This window comes from Hyperolius riggenbachi, chromosome 1 (assembly GCF_040937935.1).
Source record: "Hyperolius riggenbachi isolate aHypRig1 chromosome 1, aHypRig1.pri, whole genome shotgun sequence".
In the NCBI taxonomy this organism is placed as follows: Eukaryota; Metazoa; Chordata; class Amphibia; order Anura; family Hyperoliidae; genus Hyperolius; species Hyperolius riggenbachi.
The window spans coordinates 215,318,493-215,337,395 of NC_090646.1; the positions used below are offsets into that span (position 1 = coordinate 215,318,493).

General features: G+C 46.1%; 1 protein-coding gene across 1 annotated transcript in view; it reads left to right on the plus strand.

Moving 5' to 3' along the window:
- Positions 1 to 6,477: 6,477 nt before the first annotated feature.
- The window catches only part of CCNA2 (cyclin A2), a 24,215-nt gene continuing 11,789 nt past the window's right edge, over positions 6,478 to 18,903 (plus strand). Inside the window, exons 1-3 of the mRNA XM_068280365.1 lie at positions 6,478 to 6,825; positions 7,734 to 7,986; positions 12,519 to 12,625. Of these exons, the coding sequence (XP_068136466.1) occupies positions 6,670 to 6,825; positions 7,734 to 7,986; positions 12,519 to 12,625 (516 nt within the window). The 5' untranslated portion in view covers positions 6,478 to 6,669. The remainder of the gene's footprint in view (positions 6,826 to 7,733; positions 7,987 to 12,518; positions 12,626 to 18,903) is intronic.

Consider the following 18,903-nt stretch of genomic DNA (forward strand, 5'->3'; position numbering starts at 1 on the left):
TTACTATAGAAAAGCGTGTGCTGCTGGATCTCAGTGGGGGTACCCTAAAGTCTGAGGGTTGAATGAATACCAGCTAGGACCTAGGTTCTCAACATGTTATACTCCTGACGGATACCGTAGTTACTTAGGTTTGGCACAGTTAAAGTGGACCTGAACTCAGAACGTCCTCTCTGCTCTAAAAGATACATAACAGCATAATAACCTTTAAACAAAAAACATTTCTTTGTTACGGCTGATACAAATCCTAAAATAAAGCTGCACTGTTTCTACTTCCTGATTCATGGAAGCGGACATATTGTTATCAGCCTGTGCTTTCAAATGAGCTTATCTGCCATCTCTGCCGTGGCAGTCATGTGACACAGGGGGAGATCAAAATACAATTTGTGATTAGGTACAAATGATGGGGAATTAGACAGGCTAAACTCTCTGAATACATACAGGGGGCATTTATCGCTGTTTTTCTTCTGTCCTGTGCAAAAGTTCAGGTCCACTTTAAGTCATTATTATTATTATTAAGTATTTATATAGCACCAACATATTACGCAGCGCTGTACAGTGTATATATATATTGTCACTAACTGTCCCTCAAAGGAGCTCACAATCTAATCCCTACCATTGTCATATGTCTATATTATGTAGTGTAAGTACTGTAGTCTAGGGCCAATTTTTAGGGGGAGCCAATTAACTTATCCCTATGTTTTTGGAATGTGGGAGGAAACCGGAGTGCCCAGAGGAAACCCACGCAGACACGGAGAGAACATACAAACTCTTTGCAGATAGTGCCCTGGCTGGGATTCGAACCAGGGACCCAGCGCTGCAAGGCGAGAGAGCTAACCACTACGCCACCGTGCTGCCATTATAATAAACTTTCAATTGTAGAGAGTTGTATTTCATATGTAGCACACAAAAATTATACTGTTACTACCACTGACAGCGTAGTGCATGTTAGCTAATTGGCGTGACTCGCTAACTAACTGATCAATGTAATGTGGTACAAGTTGAAGTAAGTGCCAGTTGATGTAGACCAGCAGAGGTAACCCAGTTTCAGCAGCACACCTCCAGTCCTGAGTACAATAAAGGTGGCCACTGATTGTACAATTTTCAGTGAAGAATCACCCGAGCCCTCAGAAAAATGCAATCAGAAATAAAATGTGGGAATATTATTATTATTGATTTATAAAGCGCCAACATATTCCATGGCACTGTACAAAGTAAGAAAAAAACATGGGAAACATAGTAAATACAGACAGTGGTATGCACAAAATATAGACACTGGTACATAATACAGGTTTGGTAGACATAGTAATTACAGTGACAATTGTAACACAATAAAAACATATACAGCAAATTCCAAGGCACAAAAGGATGAGAGAGCCCTGGCTTTGCTAGCTTACAATGTAAAGAAATAGGGAGGAAACAAAAGAGGTGGGGGAGTAAACATTTATAGCTAAAGGCAGAGTGTTTACGGTTAAATTTGGTAAGGAGTAAAACTTGGCCCGAGGTTGAAGGGGGAACAGGCTATCTGTGGCCAATAACGGTTCAATTTTAGTGAACAATCATTTGAGTAATAAATGTGAGCGGAAATAACTTGCTGTACATAGATTATTTCACCATCAACTAACCAATCTGTACTTTCTATCCATCACAACGGATCATAGAAACTGTTTTTCTGATCAACAAAATTGCAGTGGAACGATCGCTTTAAGAATCATTTGCAGTCAGTTGGGAACATCATTGGAGTTTATTTTCAGCCAATCCGATCACAATTATCTGATCGCTCAAACAGTTCTTCGCTAAAAATGTAATCGTTAGTGGTCAGTGTGAGTGAGTTTTGAGGGAGTACTTAAAGAGACTCTGAAGTCTCCCTAAAATTAGGTTTTTATTTTAAAAACCTCATTAACATTATAGTCCGACCTAAAACGCAGCAGAACCGCAGCTGAAAACCCCCTTGATCACCCCAAAGTAACGGGGGTACAGGGCAGGCAAAATCCACGACTTTCTTGGTCGTGGATTTTGCTGCGGCCTCTATGCGCGTCAATCAGCGCGTATCTCTGCCTCCTCCCCGCCCCTCTCAGTGAAGGAACACTGAGATGGGCGGGGGAGAGCCGGCGATTGAAGTGCATAGAGGCAGAGCTGCGCTGCCTCTATGCGGAAGTTGCCTTTGTGCACCCCCGTGAGTTTGGGGTGATCGAGGGGGTTTTCAGCCACGGTTCTGTGGCGTTTTAGGTCGGACTATAATGTTAATGAGGTTTTTAAACTAAAAAACTCATTATAGGGAGACTTCAGAGTCTCTTTAAAGATTTCAAAGGTTGGAGAGTGACGGATGTGTTTTGGAAGGAAATTCCAGAGGGGTGAGGCACGAAAGAAGTCTTGTAAACGTGAATGTGAGGAGGTGATTCTAGAAGATAACACAAGAAGGTTGTGTGCAGATCTAATTGCGGTTAGGGTGGTATCTGGAGACTAGTGAGGAGATGTACAGGGGAGAGAGATTGTGGAGAGTTTCGTAGGTTAAGGCCCATACACACGTCGGACTTTTGCGAACGACGGGTCGTTTGAACGTCCCGTCGTTCTGTAGTCCGCACGCTAAATCGGGCGTGTGTACAGACTGTAGTTCGGGTGATAAGACTGATTTTGAGCAATCCGCCCAGCGGATCGCTCAAGACCAGTCTTATCACCCGAACGACAGTCTGTACACACGCCCGATTTAGCGTGCGGACAACTGAACGACAGGACGTTCAAACGACCCGTCGTTCGCAAAAGTCCGACGTGTGTATGGGTCTTTAGGGTTAAGAGTTTAAAATGGATCCAGTGGTTAATTAGCAGCCAATGAACAGCTTGACAGAGAGGAGGAGGAGAGGAGCAAGAAAAAAGATGAATTCGTGAAGCAGCTGAGTTCAATTTGTACTTCCTAGCCATCACAAGCGATTATAAAAAACGGTTTTATGATCGATTAAATTGTCATCGAGTGATTGCCATTAAGGTGCCCACTAATGGTACAATTTTCAGCGAAGTATCGCCCTGCGCGATCAGATAAATACAATTGGATTGTCAGAAAATAAACCGCGCTGATGTCCCCACTGTGAATTATTCTAATGGTGATTGTTCGGCAACTTAGTAGATAAAAAAAAAATGATTTTTATAATCACTTGTGATGGATAGGAAGTACAGATTGGTTTGTTGATGGTGAAATAATCATTGTATTATAATATACTATTTCTGATCTGATCCACAACGTTTATTTTCTTCCAATACAATCGCATTTATCTAATCGCTTGGGTGATATTTTTTGCTGAAAATTGTACTGCTACTGTGTATCTTTGGTTCATAGTTGATTTGGGACATCAATGAAGTTCATTTTCTGCCAATCTGATTGCATTAACCGAACGCTTGAGTAATTCTTCGCTGAAAATTGTACTGTTAGTGGACACCTTAGGGCTCGTTCAGACTATGCGCACTGCCGTGCGCATTTTTGCAGCAGGCATTGGGCTTGATTTACAAAGCGGTGCTAACTGTTAGCACGCCTGTGAAAACCCCCTTAGCACGTCTAAACAAGCTTTTCGCGCATAAAACTTTACACGCGCAAAACTTTATGCGCGTAAAACTTTACGCGCGTACTGCACAGAGCGCAGGGCGCTCCGCGTGAAGTGCCCATTAAAGCCTATGGGACTTAGCGCGCGTAAAACTAAGCGCGCGTAAAACTTTGCGGGCGCAAAGTTAGCACGCGATCTGATTGAGAAATCCGGTGCTAACCTACTTAGCACCCTGGTTAGCGCGTCTAAAGACTTTACACGTGCTAAGTAGGTTAGCACCGCTTTGTGAATCAAGCCCATAGTGTGCAACACGCAAGAACGGTAGAAGGGTATAGACAGCCCTTCTACCGTTCCCATGATATGCGCTGTGCAGCAGTGCGATGCGCTATTGCACTGCTGCATGCATTTTCAGGAATCGCAGCGCAGATGAGGGCTGTGGAGTCGGTACAAAAATCTTCCGACTCCACCTCAGACTCCTCAGTTTATGAAACCACGACTCTGACTCCAACTCCGGGTACCCAAAATGGCTCCGACTCCTCGACTCCAACTCCTTAGTCTAATACTTAACAGGGCTGTGGATTTTGTACAAAAATCATCCGACTCCGACTCCTCAGTTTATGAAATCAACGACTCCGACTCCAAGTGCCCAAAATTGCTCCGACTTCTCGACTCTGCAGCCCTGCGCAGATCTACAGAGCAGCTCATAGTTGTGCAGATGGCGTGCGATCATACAGCCATCTGCGCTAAATGATATGAACGAGGCCTTAAAAGGAATATCCGAGCTGGGAAATAAACGACACCTACTTACCCAGGGCTTCCTCCAGCCCCTAGCACCCTTTATGTCCCTTGCCGCAGCTCTACTCTCAGCCGCTGGCTCCTGGTCCCCGACGGGGCAGAGGCCGACCTTGCCAGGTTATCCTTTACTGCGCCTGCGCCGCTGTCAATCACTCGCACGTGGTGTGGAGTGTACTGAGCAGGTGCAGAACTACTGCGCCTGTGCAGTACACTCCACACCATATGCGTGTGATTCACAGCGGCGCAGGCGCAGTAAAGGACGACCTCGCGAGGTCGGCCTCTGCACCGTCGGGGACCAGGAGCCAGCGGCTGAGAGCAGAGCTGCGGCAAGGGGCAAGCGGCTGCTAGGGGCTAGAGGAAGCCCCGGGTAAGTAGGTGTCATTTTTTTTCCCAGCTTGGATATTACCTTTAAGTATTGGTGATGGAATAACAATAAAATGAAAGCAGTGTAGGAATTTTACCTTCACCAATCGAGGTTTTACTACATATATTTTGATCTGCTGACTTTCACACTTTCTCTGTAAGTTGTTGAGATTTTTAGTGATCATTCTGGATCAGTAACTACTGATGTGATGGTGCTTCTGCTGTTGCTCATGCAAGTGGCGTAGCAATTGTGGGTGCAGAGGTTGCGACCTCAAGAGGCCCTCCCAGAACTGCAGTAGTAACTCTTTATCGGCCCTGTGCTGGTAATAATCATCAATGCAAAACTTGCCCCAGGACCTATAGCTCCTTAGCTTTGCCACTGGCTTGTGCAGTGCTACCTCCTCTCTCCATAGAACAGAACAGGCTTCTCACCAGACAGCTGAGTAGCGCCCACATGCTTGTGTCAACCATTTCTGGACTGTTACCTGAAACTATCACTAAACATTGCTTAAAGCTAATGGGAACCGTTTAAAAAAAAAAAAGTCAGATACTCATCTAAGGAGAGGGTGGCTCTGGGTCCCATTGAGCATTCCCTCTCCTCTCCCGGTGCACGCTGCTGTCCTGGCTTCCCCGTAGCGGTATTCGACCGTTTCGGTCAAATACCGCTGTCTCCCGGCCGAAGGGAGGCTTCGGAAATGCTTCGGGAGCCTGAGTGCTCCCGAAGACGGGCCGCTCTACACTGCGCACGCGCCCTCTGTGTCGCACTCGCGCGTGTGCCGCCTGTCTTCGGGAGGACTCAGCTCCCGAAGTCCCCTCGGCGGGGGATACGAACGGAGGAGTCAGCGCAGCACCAGGGGCACCGGGAGAGGAGAGGGATGGCTCATTAGGACCGAGCCTTCCCTCTCCTTAGGTGAGTATCGGTCTTTTAAAAAAAAAATCGGTTACATTAGCTTTAGGCCCCGTTCACATCACAAACGCGGACGGCCACGCATTCGGACCACAACGCGTACGAACGCACGCCATCCGCGTTTGTGTGCGTTGCGTGGCTGATCCCATCACTGAAAAGTGAATGGGACAGCCACGCGTTTTTACAAAAAATGCGTGCAGCATGCGTTCCCGGACCGCACAGGTCCGGAACGCATGCAGTGTGAACAACTGAACATCAGACAGTGCACTCAGTGCACTGTCTGATGTCATGCGTGTCTGTCTCCTGCACGCGTTTCCAAAATGCGGCTGGAAACGCGTGCAGTGTGAACGGGGCCTTAAGGCCTCTTTTCCACGGACCGCTTGAGAGGCAGTGAAATGCCTCTCAAACTCTCTCAACTGCTTACTGCTGCCTAGTAACTGCTCGTTGCTGCATGATAACTACTTACTTCTGCCTGGTAACTGCTTGCTGAGCACACAGCTCAACAGTTTGTGGAAAGGATGCCTTAGCTCACTGTTATGTCAAGTGTGCCTCCTGAAACCTACTGTGGGAAATGTGGTTTTTGAAACAATAGACTTATTGTAAAAGCACATATTCAGAATCCGAGCTTGTTACCAGCAGCGACGTATGCATGCATGAACACAGAATAGGCAGTGCCTAATAAACACCGCATTTTCTAAAGCTGAGAAACACTGATATAACATGTAATATAAAAAATACTAAGGACATGCAGATAGACAGCGCTGACGTTACAGTCAGCTGATCTCGCATTCTTTGTATTAGCATTTTCCTTCCAGGCTGCCGTAGCCAGGATGACGTTGACCCGCGAAGCCCTGTGATTGGCTGGATTCAATAGTCGCGGGCTACTTGAATTGAGAAAGCTGATGCCGCCACAGTAGCGCGCAGAGATACGATTGTCGGGCTTGGAGATCACGGCGGACGAGTACAGGAACGGATAGCGGGGATCTGAGCGAGGCTGAGCTCCGGTGTCAGCGACCCTCCTGCTTACTCCGCGTCCGGACACAGGCTCCCCCACCCCTGGAGCTGCAGCGTGCCATGTCTCAGTACGTGCTGCGGGACGAGAACCAGGAGAACGTGCAGCCCAGAAAGCACAATGTGGGAGGCCGCACCGTGCTGGGGGTCCTGCACGACAACCGGGGGCCCCGGACGGCGCACGGCAGAGGAGCGAAGCAGCAGCAGCAGCAGGTCTCGGTATGTCTGCAGAGCGGGAGGCCGCGGGCTGATGGTGGCTTGTGGGCCTCTTTCACTGATCAGTACACCATGGCAGGTACAGGGGTCACGTCCTGCCTGCACTCCATCTGCTATGGGAGGCATCAGGGTGCGCCATTCTGCATAGCTGGGGCCCGCCGATTTCCATCCACCATTCTTCAATAGCCTTGTAGTCGCTCAGGCTTGTCATGCCTAATCTGGATGTTTTTTTTTAGCATGTCTACAGATTCACAATATGCTCTTTGTGGTCAAGTTGGATTAAATTGATAACCTGCCGTTCTACCCTGCTTTCTTGACTCCCACACTGCCTGTAGTCTCTAGTTAACAGCAGTGACCCACAGGTTGATCTCTAGGCCCTAGACCAGAAGTGCCCACACTTGGCTTGTGAGCAACTTAAAAAAATTAGCAAGTCGTAATATACCTATATACAATTTTAGTAGCACTTGTATATACAGAATGGAAAATGTCTGCCTAATGGGTACCCCTGCCCTAGATTGCAAGGCAAACCCCTATGTTATGCAGCAAACATGTGCTTGCTGTGCATGTGCTCAATTGTCCCTGGCTTTATTTAAACGTATTTTTATATGTACTTCTACTAAAGGTTTAGTATTGACCTTAAACAGGTGGCCCTCAATCTTGTTGCGAGCAAACCCTTTTCTGTAAAATGGCTATTGGCCAGTGAAATGACCAATTTTACATATGTCTTTATGTAATACAGTAGTCTATAGTAGATTGTCCCCAGGTCCTGCTGTGCATTTATGAATATACAATGTATGTGACATTCTGAAACGGTTAACTACTTGGTTAGGTCACTTGTTCCCTATAAAGGGATTTTAGTGTAGAAATCTCATGGTGATATTGGGCTAATTGTTCTCTCCTTATTCTCTAAGGCACTTGCTTCAAGCAGTCATTTGGGCATTAATGATGAGAACTATGGTAACCTACCTGCTGGAAAAGCTGCCACCAAGCAGCCTACTTTTACAATCCATGTGGATGAACCAGACTGTGTGAACTTTAGGAAACAGCCACTCATTAAGAAGACTTTGCAAGATGAACATTTGAAACAGCTGAATAAAGTTGTAATTTCTCTGGGACAACGGAAACCACTGGAACCTTTAGAAATCCCTATACCTACAAGCTATGGTAAGATGCACTGGACAGCTGTACTGGTCTAGAATATGACCTGCTGTGGTTAAAACTTAGATTGAGTTCATTGCAACATTATAGTAGCAAAACCTAGAACCATGTCTGGTTGAGTGCACCTGACATGCTTGGCATTTCAAGGAGCATTATATAAAACTATTCATTTGGACCACCCTTCTGACAGATCAAGAAAATCCAGAAGGTCCGCACACTCAATGAACCAAGTTCAATATTTTATTCGAATATTGTGACACAGATCCACTCCATACACCGAGTCGTTTCGGGGCCCCGTGGGGTCCCCTCTGTCAAGGTTACAGAATGGTAACGCTTGTTACCTTGACAAAGGGGACCCCATTGGGCCCCGAAGCTACTTGTTGTATGGAGTGGATCTGTGTCACGATATCGGAATAAAATCTTGAACTTGGTTCATTGAGTGTACGAACCTTCTGGATTTTCTTGTATTGCATACCGGTCGAGCACCTCAACGGTGGTGTGCGATTCTTTATCGACTTCTGACAGATTAGTAGAATGTCTTATTGCTTGTACACATGCTGGTTTGATGTTGCATGAGAGGGTTCAGGACCCGATCTTTCTGGTGACATTGGCCAAGGCTGTACAGACATGCAGCTGACATGTCCTATTGTAATAAGGGGAGGTGGAGGGCCTACTGAAAACCACAGGTGTGATGTCATGGGACAATCGGTGAGAACAAGGGTATTGGCCATTGCTTGACTGAGTTGATCTGGAGGATTACTGGTCAGGGGCTGCTGTACACTTGCTCAATTATTGGCTGAGGCGGTCATTATTAGCAGCCTCAGCTGACTAAAGTGAACTTGGGATGGCCCAAAAGGAGAAATTTATACATATGTGGGGCTTCCGCCAGCTCCCTTCAGGCTGATCTGTCCCTCGCTGTCATCATCCTGGATCCTCCGCTACGGCTCTCGGTAATCTGGCCACAAGGGGCATAGTGTGCACACGTGGCTGGACTGTGCCTGTGCTGACTGCTTGAATTACTGGGACCTGTAGCAGAGGATGGCGAGGGACTGATCAGGCTGGAGGAAGCCCCAGGTATGCTTTTTTTTTTTTTTTTTTTTTTTTTCTAGGCATTTCAGGTATGTGTGTGGGTTTATAAAGAGCTGTTTCCGTAGACACTTCAACTTCCAAAGGGGATTAGTGTATTTGAAATCCACAGAATGTTTAGAATTGGATTTTTGCTGTCCCGGCACCTTTTTGTATAATGGTGTTATGCTGCATACACACTTGAGATAAGTCTTTAGAAAAGGCCAGATCAGACTAATTTTACCCCCTTCCATGTAGTATGAAAGCATACTTTACACTGTTCTGTTGAGCTGAACTCCCTATAAAATAAAAATCTTTCCAAGATGCTGCTCACATGCAACATATCAGTATCTGCAAAAGATCTGTTCCTGAAAAATGCATTCATGGTCTATCTGCAGATCTCATACACATATAAATATCAGATAGCGCTATTTGGAGTAATGTTGTGGACTTTATAGCCTCAATATTGAAAAATCATAATACTGATTATTTAAAAACATAGAACTACACTAGTGATCAATTGACTTTTATTGTCTATTTACATTTTTTGAGAGCTATTTATTTATACTTTTTTATTTGTATATTTATACACAATCAATTTTAATCTTATGAGTATATTTACCTATTGCAGGTTCATTAAAGTTATGCAAATTATATAAATTCTATGATTTTAAATAATCAGTATTATGATTTTTCAATATTGAGGCTATAAAGTCCACAACATTACTCCAAATAGCGCTATCTGATATTTATATATGACTGTTCATTTTGAGGAATTGGGATAACCTTAATCAGATTTAGCTGCTGCCACTAGTGGCGCAACACTTCAAATTCCAATACAAGATCTCATACACACCTTGTTTAACGGACATTCATCTGCAGATCAGATTGTTTTGCCTAATAGGGTTTTTAAACCCTCTAACTTTGCTCATCATTCAAAGATGGGAATAAACAAAATTGCTGCAAAACATGTATACACCTCAGTTTATTTAGTCCTACAATCCTGTTACAATATTATCTAAGCCTGCAGAATCATAGTTAGTTTGAGTAATTAGACGTATGCATCAACACGTTACCAAGCTGTTGTAGACCTCACCCAGGGAGAATCGGGGGGACCTCAGCGACCTCGAAGGGGAAACAACTGAAACCTACACGAACAGCATGTCTGCTGATCATCTGGAAAGATCCTGAAGTCAGTGTTTCCCCCTGCCTTTAACAGACAGAATCGTCATAACCGCCTAAGAGCATAAGCAGCTAATCAGAATAGGTTTCTTTCATGCAAGCACAGAAAGAACACATGCTGCTGCTTCAGCGCGTGATCACAACATGATCTTATTCCGCGCAAGCGCAGAAAGACCACATGTTGCTACTTCAGTGCGTGATCACAACATGCTTTCACTGCGCAAGCGCAGAAAGACCATATGTTGCCACTCCAGCGTGTAAACAGAACATGGTTTTTCTTCTACCCAAGGGCAAGAACATGTTGCTTTGTGGACAAGAAATGTGAGCAAATGTAACTTATTGCACAGCAATTCATTGTTCTTACTCTGCACGAGGGCAGAAAATACAGCAATTACAGCGTCTCAAGTTGCTGTGATGAACCAAATGAACTCATCCAGTACTAGACAAAGAATACACAGTTAAAATATACGTGAACAGTAATCCCATGCATTAAAGGATCCATACTTAGACAGGCATGTCACAAACGTATCACACAGATCCACCTGGATGGATCTTCAGATCTGCAGACTTGCAGTCTGTCTGATCTGCAGATGATTGCCTGTTAAACAAGGTGTGTATGAGATCTGCAGATATCCTAGACTATGAATGCATTTTGCAGGAACTGGTCTTTTGCAGATACTGATCAGTTGTATGTGTACAGCATCTTTGTGTGCAGCATCTTGCAAAGATTTTTATCTGAAGGGGCGTTCAGCTCAAAAGAATAGACTGTGTAGAGTATGGCTCTCATACTACACAGAAGGTTGTAAAATTGGTCTGATCTTTCATTTTCCAAAGACCCTTATCACAAGTACTTGGCATTAGTTAACCTGGCCATAGATGTACGTTGGCTCTAGCCTTCAGATAGTAGGTCAGCATGAAGGTCCCATAGTCAGAATGTCAGGAGAAATCTCTGAAATGCATCAAAATGTGGTTAGTATATCTCTATACCACTTCAAGTGTTTGAATTGGACTACTGAAGCCGTAGATCAGCTTGACAGCCAGGCAACTGGGGTGTTTAAAATGAAATTAATATTGCATTTCAAGAGTACACGTCGTCTGTTACATAGCTGATGCGTGTCTGTACAGGCTGCCCCAGCAATGTTGCTGAAGGGGATTGCACGACACACATCACAGGTGTGTAATCTATAAACCTAAAGCCTAATCTACTCTCTTCGGATTCTGACAATCCGATTAAATCCGACATGTCAAATCGGGATTCAATTTGCTTTGCCAATCAAATCCTGATCGGACATGTTGGATTTAATCTGATCGTAAATAGAATCGTAATCGAATCTTATCGTGTAGATGGGGCGTTAAGCATAATGGCACAATCTGCCAACCCATAAGGGCTATTGGGGTGTTTTCTGATATAGGAGACTTGCAAACATCAGCATGCTTACCCACCTAAAGATATTGTGTATTTTTATATAGCTCTGGCATCTTTCTCCTTCCCTTTTACATAGTGTATATACTGTCATGAACAGTCTCTAGGGGTGCTTACAAACTAATACTTTGTCATTTTCTTACACTCCTAATTGTAGACTAAAGCTAATTCTGTTTTTGGACGATGGTTGAATTTTTGGCTTGTTCAGACAGCTGCCGGCATCAGTCATCTAATGCTGGGATCCATTGGGACCCGCTTGGAGATAAATGCCACAGTTGGTTTTTTTTTTTCTCTATTGAATCTCCAGCATCGGCTGCATTCATGGTTTTGTCCCGGCTCAAAATGGAACAGGAACCAATGCCAAACACTTCTGCATGGTACTAGAGAAGCGTTTAGCACCGGCTAAACAAACCACTGCCAGCCATCTGTCCGAACCAGCCCTAACCACTTGTTAGTTTGTAGATCCTTGTGAGATGGATATAAATACCATAGCAAAAAATGTAAAAGCCATTTTATTCTGTTATGGTAAAGCAGAAGGCTTTCCTCTATTTAGATTGCTGCATCATATTCCAATGTCTTATGCTGGGTACACACCATGCGTTCTCCCGCTCGATTTACAGGTTGATCGGGATCGATTTGACTATTTCCGATGTGCTCAATTCAGGCTTCGATCGTTCCTGCCATCGATTTGCATTTTAAGTATGCAATATAGACGGCAGGAACAATCGAAGCCTGAATAATCGAGCATGTCTGAAATAGTCGAATTGATCCCGATCGAGTGGGATAACGCATGGTGTACCCAGCATTGCTGATGGCCTGAAACTTTAAAGGTGTCCACTTGTCCTCATGTGTGTTTCTACTTCAATAGATTCGCCAATGGATATGTCCATTGTGGAAGATGAAGACAAGCCATTGAGTAGTAATGAAGTGCCTGATTATGCAGAAGAAATTCACACTTATATCAGAGAAATGGAGGTAATGACTAATTCATATGCCAATCCGTACAACCTTTTAAAGACTATGGAGAGGGGAAGGCTCTGGGTCCTATGAACCCCCTTAAATTGCCAGCTATCTTTTTTTATAAAAGCCCCCCCACACCTGCTATATGTGCAGTGTTCCTTAACCACTTGAGGACCGCAGTGTTAAACCCCCCCCCCCCCCTAAAGCTGCAGGGCCGCACAACAAAGCACATGAGTCCTTCAGCCATGTCACACAGCTGTCCCCAGTACAGCGATGCTGCCAATTGCAGCGCTGTACATGTAAATAGATTTGTCCCACTTATTACACCATTTAAATTATGTCCCTATCACAATGTATGGTGCCGATATTTTATTTGGAAGTAAAGGTGCATTTTTTTCAATTTGCATCCATCACTATTTACAAGCCCATAATTAAAAAAATAAATAAATACTCTTGACATGTATATTTAAAAAGTTCTGACCCTTTAGTAACTTTTTAATTGTAATTTTTTTTAATTAAAATTATTTGAATAATTTGTGGTGTGGGAGGTACAGCTAATTTTAAAGCCAGTGTTTACCATTTTAAAAATAAAAGTCGGATACTCACCTGAGAGGGAAGGCTCGGTCCTAATGAGCCTTCCCTCTCCTCTCCCGGTGCCCTCAGTGCTGCGCTGGCTCCCCGTTCGCGTCCGCCACTGCAGGGACTTCGGAGGTCTTCGGGAGCACTCGGGCTTCCGAGGGGACGGGCCGCTCCATACTACACACGCGAGTGTGTCATAGAGGGCGCTCGCGCATGTGTAGTATGGAGCGGCCCGTCTTCGGGAGCCCAAGTGTTCCCGAAGGCTTCCGAAAGCTCCCTTCGGCATGCGGAAGTGGCAGTAATTTGACCGAACTGGTCGAATACTGCCACGGGGATCCTGTGCGGGACCGGGAGAGGAGAGGGAAGGCTCATTAGGACCGAGCCTTCCTTCTCCTTAGGTGAGTATCCGACTTTTTATTTTTAAAATGGTAAACTCTCACTTTTAAATGTAAAATAATGTATTTGTTTAATAAATAGATGTGGGTGTAGTTTTACTATTTGGCCACAAGATGGCCAGTCAAAAAGTCCTGGAAGCAATGATCGTACGCTTCCAGGAAGAATTAGGACGGATAACTTTTTGTAACACACAAAAACCGCAGTCTCTGATAAGAGGCTTCGATCTAGAATCCCATTCATTGATCGCTGGGCTGGCGGCAGGAGTGCGCGCAGCCCATCTGGATGAGAATGTTCGTCCAGATGGGCTTAAGTGGTTAAAGTGAATGGGTACTTGGAGGGGGTGGCACACAGATATTTGAGGGAAGGCTCTGGGTCCTATAGAGCCTTCTCGCTCCTCTCTCAGTACCTGCGTTCCAGCGCTGGCTCTCCGTGTAGCACTATTTCAGTGTTCTCCCCAGAATTTTTTTTCCAGCCGGGTGGCATGAAAAGGTAGCCGGGTGGGTTGCAACCAGGGGAAAGCAGGGCCGGCAACTCTGCTTACAGCATAGGACATCCCTGTACCCCCTATCACGTCCTCTGCAACCCCTATCACGGCCCATGCATTCCTGCACCCCCTATCACATCACATTCATCCCTGCACCCCTATCACATCCCATGCATTACTGCACTCCCTATCACCATGCGTCCCTTCACCCCCCATTACTCTCACCTAATACTTTACTGCAGCTCCACCTATCTCCCAATAGACAACTCAAACAATACTATTACCTTATAACATAGGTTATTGCACTCTGACACATTTCATACAATACTGTACCACTATCACATTCCACATATCACTGCACTTCAGTTGCTCCCTTACAGCACCCGCCACACTCCACATATTATTGCACCGACCTACAGCTTATTAGTGATCCCATCCCATCACCCTACATTACAGCACATACATTGCAGCATTACTACAACCATTCTATTTATAAATACACAACCATTCTATGATTATTACACCCTGCAGTATAGGGTACCCCTCTGCCCTGGTCCAGTATGCTTGCACTTTAGCACCGCTTCCTACCCCCCAAAACCATACCTCCCAACTTTTTGAGATGAGGAAGAGGGACACTTAAGCCACGCCCCTGCCACAACCCCATCACAACCCTATTCATGCATACTATAAAGATTTCATAAGAAAAATACGTTGTTTTATAATTCAAACCACCCTGGTCCTTTTTATCCTGGTTCATTTTCCTTCATGTTCCTCATGTTTCATAGTAACATTTTACCGTTCGTGATATATCAATTTAAAGTATGGGAATAAAATTTACAGTCAAACACATTTTTAGTCGAGAGGTATATAGGCCTGAAAGAGGGACAAATGAGGAGGAAAGAGGGACAGGACTCCCAAAGAGGGACAGGTGGGAGCTATTTAACATTTCCCAATGTCACCCCCTCCCCCTGCTCACCCCTTTGGCAGCCGCGATTAGGATGAGTTGAATGGCCTCCTTGATGTAGTAGCGCTTGTCCACAGCACCCTGTCCTGCCGCTCTGCTGGAACACTGCGACCCACCTCTACCGCCCGCTTGTGCCCGGCTTCTGATTGCAGTACGGCTTCACGCTGAGTGTCTTCACAGCCATGATCGGCTGCGAGGAGTATACACGTGCTGCAGGCAGCCCAAGGGAGCCACTGGCCAGGCCACTGTACGGACGGGGGATGGGTGTACTAGAGGGGACCGGAGGATGTGCTCCCTAGTTCCGGCTGCGCTGCATCATATAGCGCATTGCTGCACATCGCTTCTCTTCCATATCCCTGCGGCAGCGATCTGACGATCGGACAGAAGAGAACTCTACAGGCGGGGAGCGGCAGCCGGAACTAGGGAGCACATCCTCCGGTCCCCTCTAGTACACCCATCCCCCGTCCGTACAGTGGCCTGGCCAGTGGCTCCCTTGGGCTGCCTGCAGCACGTGTATTCTCCTCGCAGCCGATCATGGCTGTGAAGACACTCAGCGTGAAGCCGTAATGCAATCAGAAGCCGGGCACAAGCGGGCGGTAGAGGTGGGTCACAGTGTTCCAGCAGAGCGGCAGGACAGGGTGCTGTGGACAAGCGCTACTACATCAAGGAGGCTGCCGCTGATCTGAAGATATAACAGGCGCCAGGAGGGCAGCGCAGCCGTAACTAGGGATTGCTATATTCAGAGGGAGACCCGCTCTATGCGGGGAGACGGCAGCGCACATGAGCGTGTGATGCGGGCGGGCCTTGGAGCACCCGGGCGGGGTTTCAAAACAGCCGGGCGGCCCGCCCACTTAATAGGTCCTGGGGAGAACACTGTATTTGACAAATTGGTCAAATATTGCTCCCCAACCTTTGAAGGAGGCTTCAGAAGTCTTTGGGGGCCCGAGTGCTCCTGAAGTTGGGTGGCTCCATACTGTGAGCATGCGCAGTATGGAGCTGCCAGCCTTTGAGAGCACTCAAGCTTCCAAAGCCTCCTATGGCAGAAGATTCAAACTGGGCAGCCATCGCTTAAAGGAGTTATCAGGCAAAAAAAGGTTCACTTGGGGCTTCTACCAGCCTCATGCAGCCATCCTGTGCTGTCGTAGTCACTCACTGCTGCTCTGGTCCCCCTCCGTCAGCTAGTTTAGTTTTTGCTGACCTCAGGGTCGGCGGGCCGCATTGTGTACATTTTTATGCATTCCCGCTGGTGCAGGAACATTAACACATACGTATTTACACGTTAGTGGTTCCATGCGTAAAAATGTACGCATAGAACCACTAACGCGTAAACGTATGTGTTAATGTTCCTGCACCAGCGGGAATGCGTAAATGTAAGCAATGCGTACTAGCTGACGGAGGGGGACCAGAGCAGCAGTGAGTGACAACATGCTGGGTGGGAGAAATCTCTGTAAATGACAATTGTGTTTTTTTTTTTTTTTTTTTTAACTACACACAATTGTCGATTTACAGAGCTATTTCTCCCACTCAGCATGGGTATGTGTAAAAATACACCCCAAAACACATTATACTACTTCTACTGAGTACGGTGATACCACATGTGTGGCACTTTTTTGCACCCTAACTGCACGACGGGGTCCAAAGTCCAATGAGTACCTTTAGGATTTTACAGGTCATTTTGCGACATTTGGTTTCAAGACTACTCACGGTTTAGGGCCCCTAAAATGCCAGCGCAGTATAGGAACCCCACTAATGACCCCATTTTAGAAAGAAGACAACCCAAGGCCCAATGTCCTATTCACAGGTCATTTTGAGGCATTTGTTTTCTAGACTACTCATGGTTTAGGGCCTCTAAAATGCCAGGGCAGTATATGAACCCCACAAGTGACCCCATTTTAGAAAAGACACCCCAAAGTATTCTGTTAGGTGTATGACGAGTTCATAGGTTTTTTTTTTTTTTGTCAAGTTAGTGAAAAAAAATAAAAATCAATTTCCGCTAACTGTTGACAAAAAATAAAATCTTCTATGAACTTGTCATACACCTAACAGAATACCTTGGGGTGTCTTTTTTTCTAAAATGGGGTCACTTGTGGGGTTCCTATACCGCCCTGGCATTTTACAGGCCCAAAACCGTGAGTAGTCTGGAAACCAAATTTCTCAAAACGACTGTTCAGGGGGTATAAGCATCTGCAAATTTTGATGACAGGTGGTCTATGAGGGGGTGAATTTTGTGGAACCGGTCATAAGCAGGGTGGCCTTTTAGATGACAGGTTGTATTGGGCCTGATCTGATGGATAGGAGTGCTAGGGGGGGTGACAGGAGGTGATTAATGGGTGTCTCAAGGTGTGATTAGAGGGGGAATAGATGCAAGCAATGCACTGGCAAGGTGATCAGGGCTGGGGTCTGAGGGTGTGGGCGGGTGATTGAGTTCCCTAGGGGCAGATAGGGGTCTAATCTGATGGGTAGCAGTGACCAGGGGGTGATGGGTAATTAGTGGGTGTTTAGGGTAGAGAACAGATGTAAACAATGCACTTGGGAGGTGATCTGACGTCGGATCTGCAGGTGATCTATTGGTGGGGGTGGGTGAGCAGATTGCCTGCAAGGGGCAGGTTAGGGGCTGATGGGTGGCAGTGACAGGGGGTGATTGACGGGTGATCAGGGGGGGTAGATGCATACAGTACACGGGGGGGGGGGGGGGTCTGGGGAGAATCTGAGGCGTGGGGGATGATCAGGAGGGAGCAGCGGGCAGTTTAGGGCATAAAAAAAGGCGTTTACAGATAGTGACAGGGAGTGATTGGGTGCAAACAGTGTTCTGGGGGGTGGGCAGGGGGTCTGAGGGGTGCTGTGGGTGATCAGGGGGCTGGGGGGGGAAATCGGTGTGCTTAGGTGCAGACTAGGGTGGCTGCAGCCTGCCCTGGTGGTCCCTCGGACACTGGGACCACCAGGGCAGGAGGCAGCCTGTATAATACACTTTGTATACATTACAAAGTGTATTATACACTTTGTATGCGGCGATCCGGGTGCTAGTAACCCGCCAGCGCTTCTGAACGGGGGCGGAGCCAGTTGCCGGTGGCTGATCGCATCACGAATGACGCAATCGCTCCGCCCATGCCCGTACAAGGACCGCCGCCAATTGTAAATGCAGCGGTCCTTGCGGGATCCACTTTCCAGCCACCCCTGTGCAGTGGGCGGTCGGTAAGTGGTTAAACTGCAGATTTAAACAAGTGTCAGCGCCAAGGCAGAAGGCGACCGCAGCCGAGAAGGACAATGTCCAAAAGTCCACACAAGCAATGAATATATAAAGTCAGCGCAGGTCTATAGTAATGCAGCTTTCGTCATTTTCTGGTATACAGAATCTTCGAACAAAAGGGTAAAGAAGCAAGGCTTACCAGATTCCAACAACCCACATTATAAGGTTGTAAACGAGATTGATAGATGGTCTGCAGAGCTTTCAAATGGTGTCGTTTTACCAGCGATGTTGCACACCAACTTCCTCCGGAATATAGTAGATGTCCTGAGGTTGCAGAGACTCGCCAAAGAGGAGTCCAGTAGGATAGTGACATGAAAGATGTACGGCACATCTAAGTGTAAACCGTCTTTATTACATAACTAAAACAATTTAAAAACAAGGATAAAAGAAACTCATACGGGGCCCGTGCACTGGGAACCCCGAAAAAGTAGCACGCATAAAATGGTCAATAGAAGACCTCAAATAAAATGGTGTCGCCTTCCCTGTATACCAGAAAATGACGAAAGCTGTATAACTATAGACCTGCGCTGACTTTATATATAAACTGCAGATTTGCAGTAACATTTGCATATTTCTGCTTTATTTGAAATATGCAAATTTAGTTAAAGTAGAAAGTTGGCACT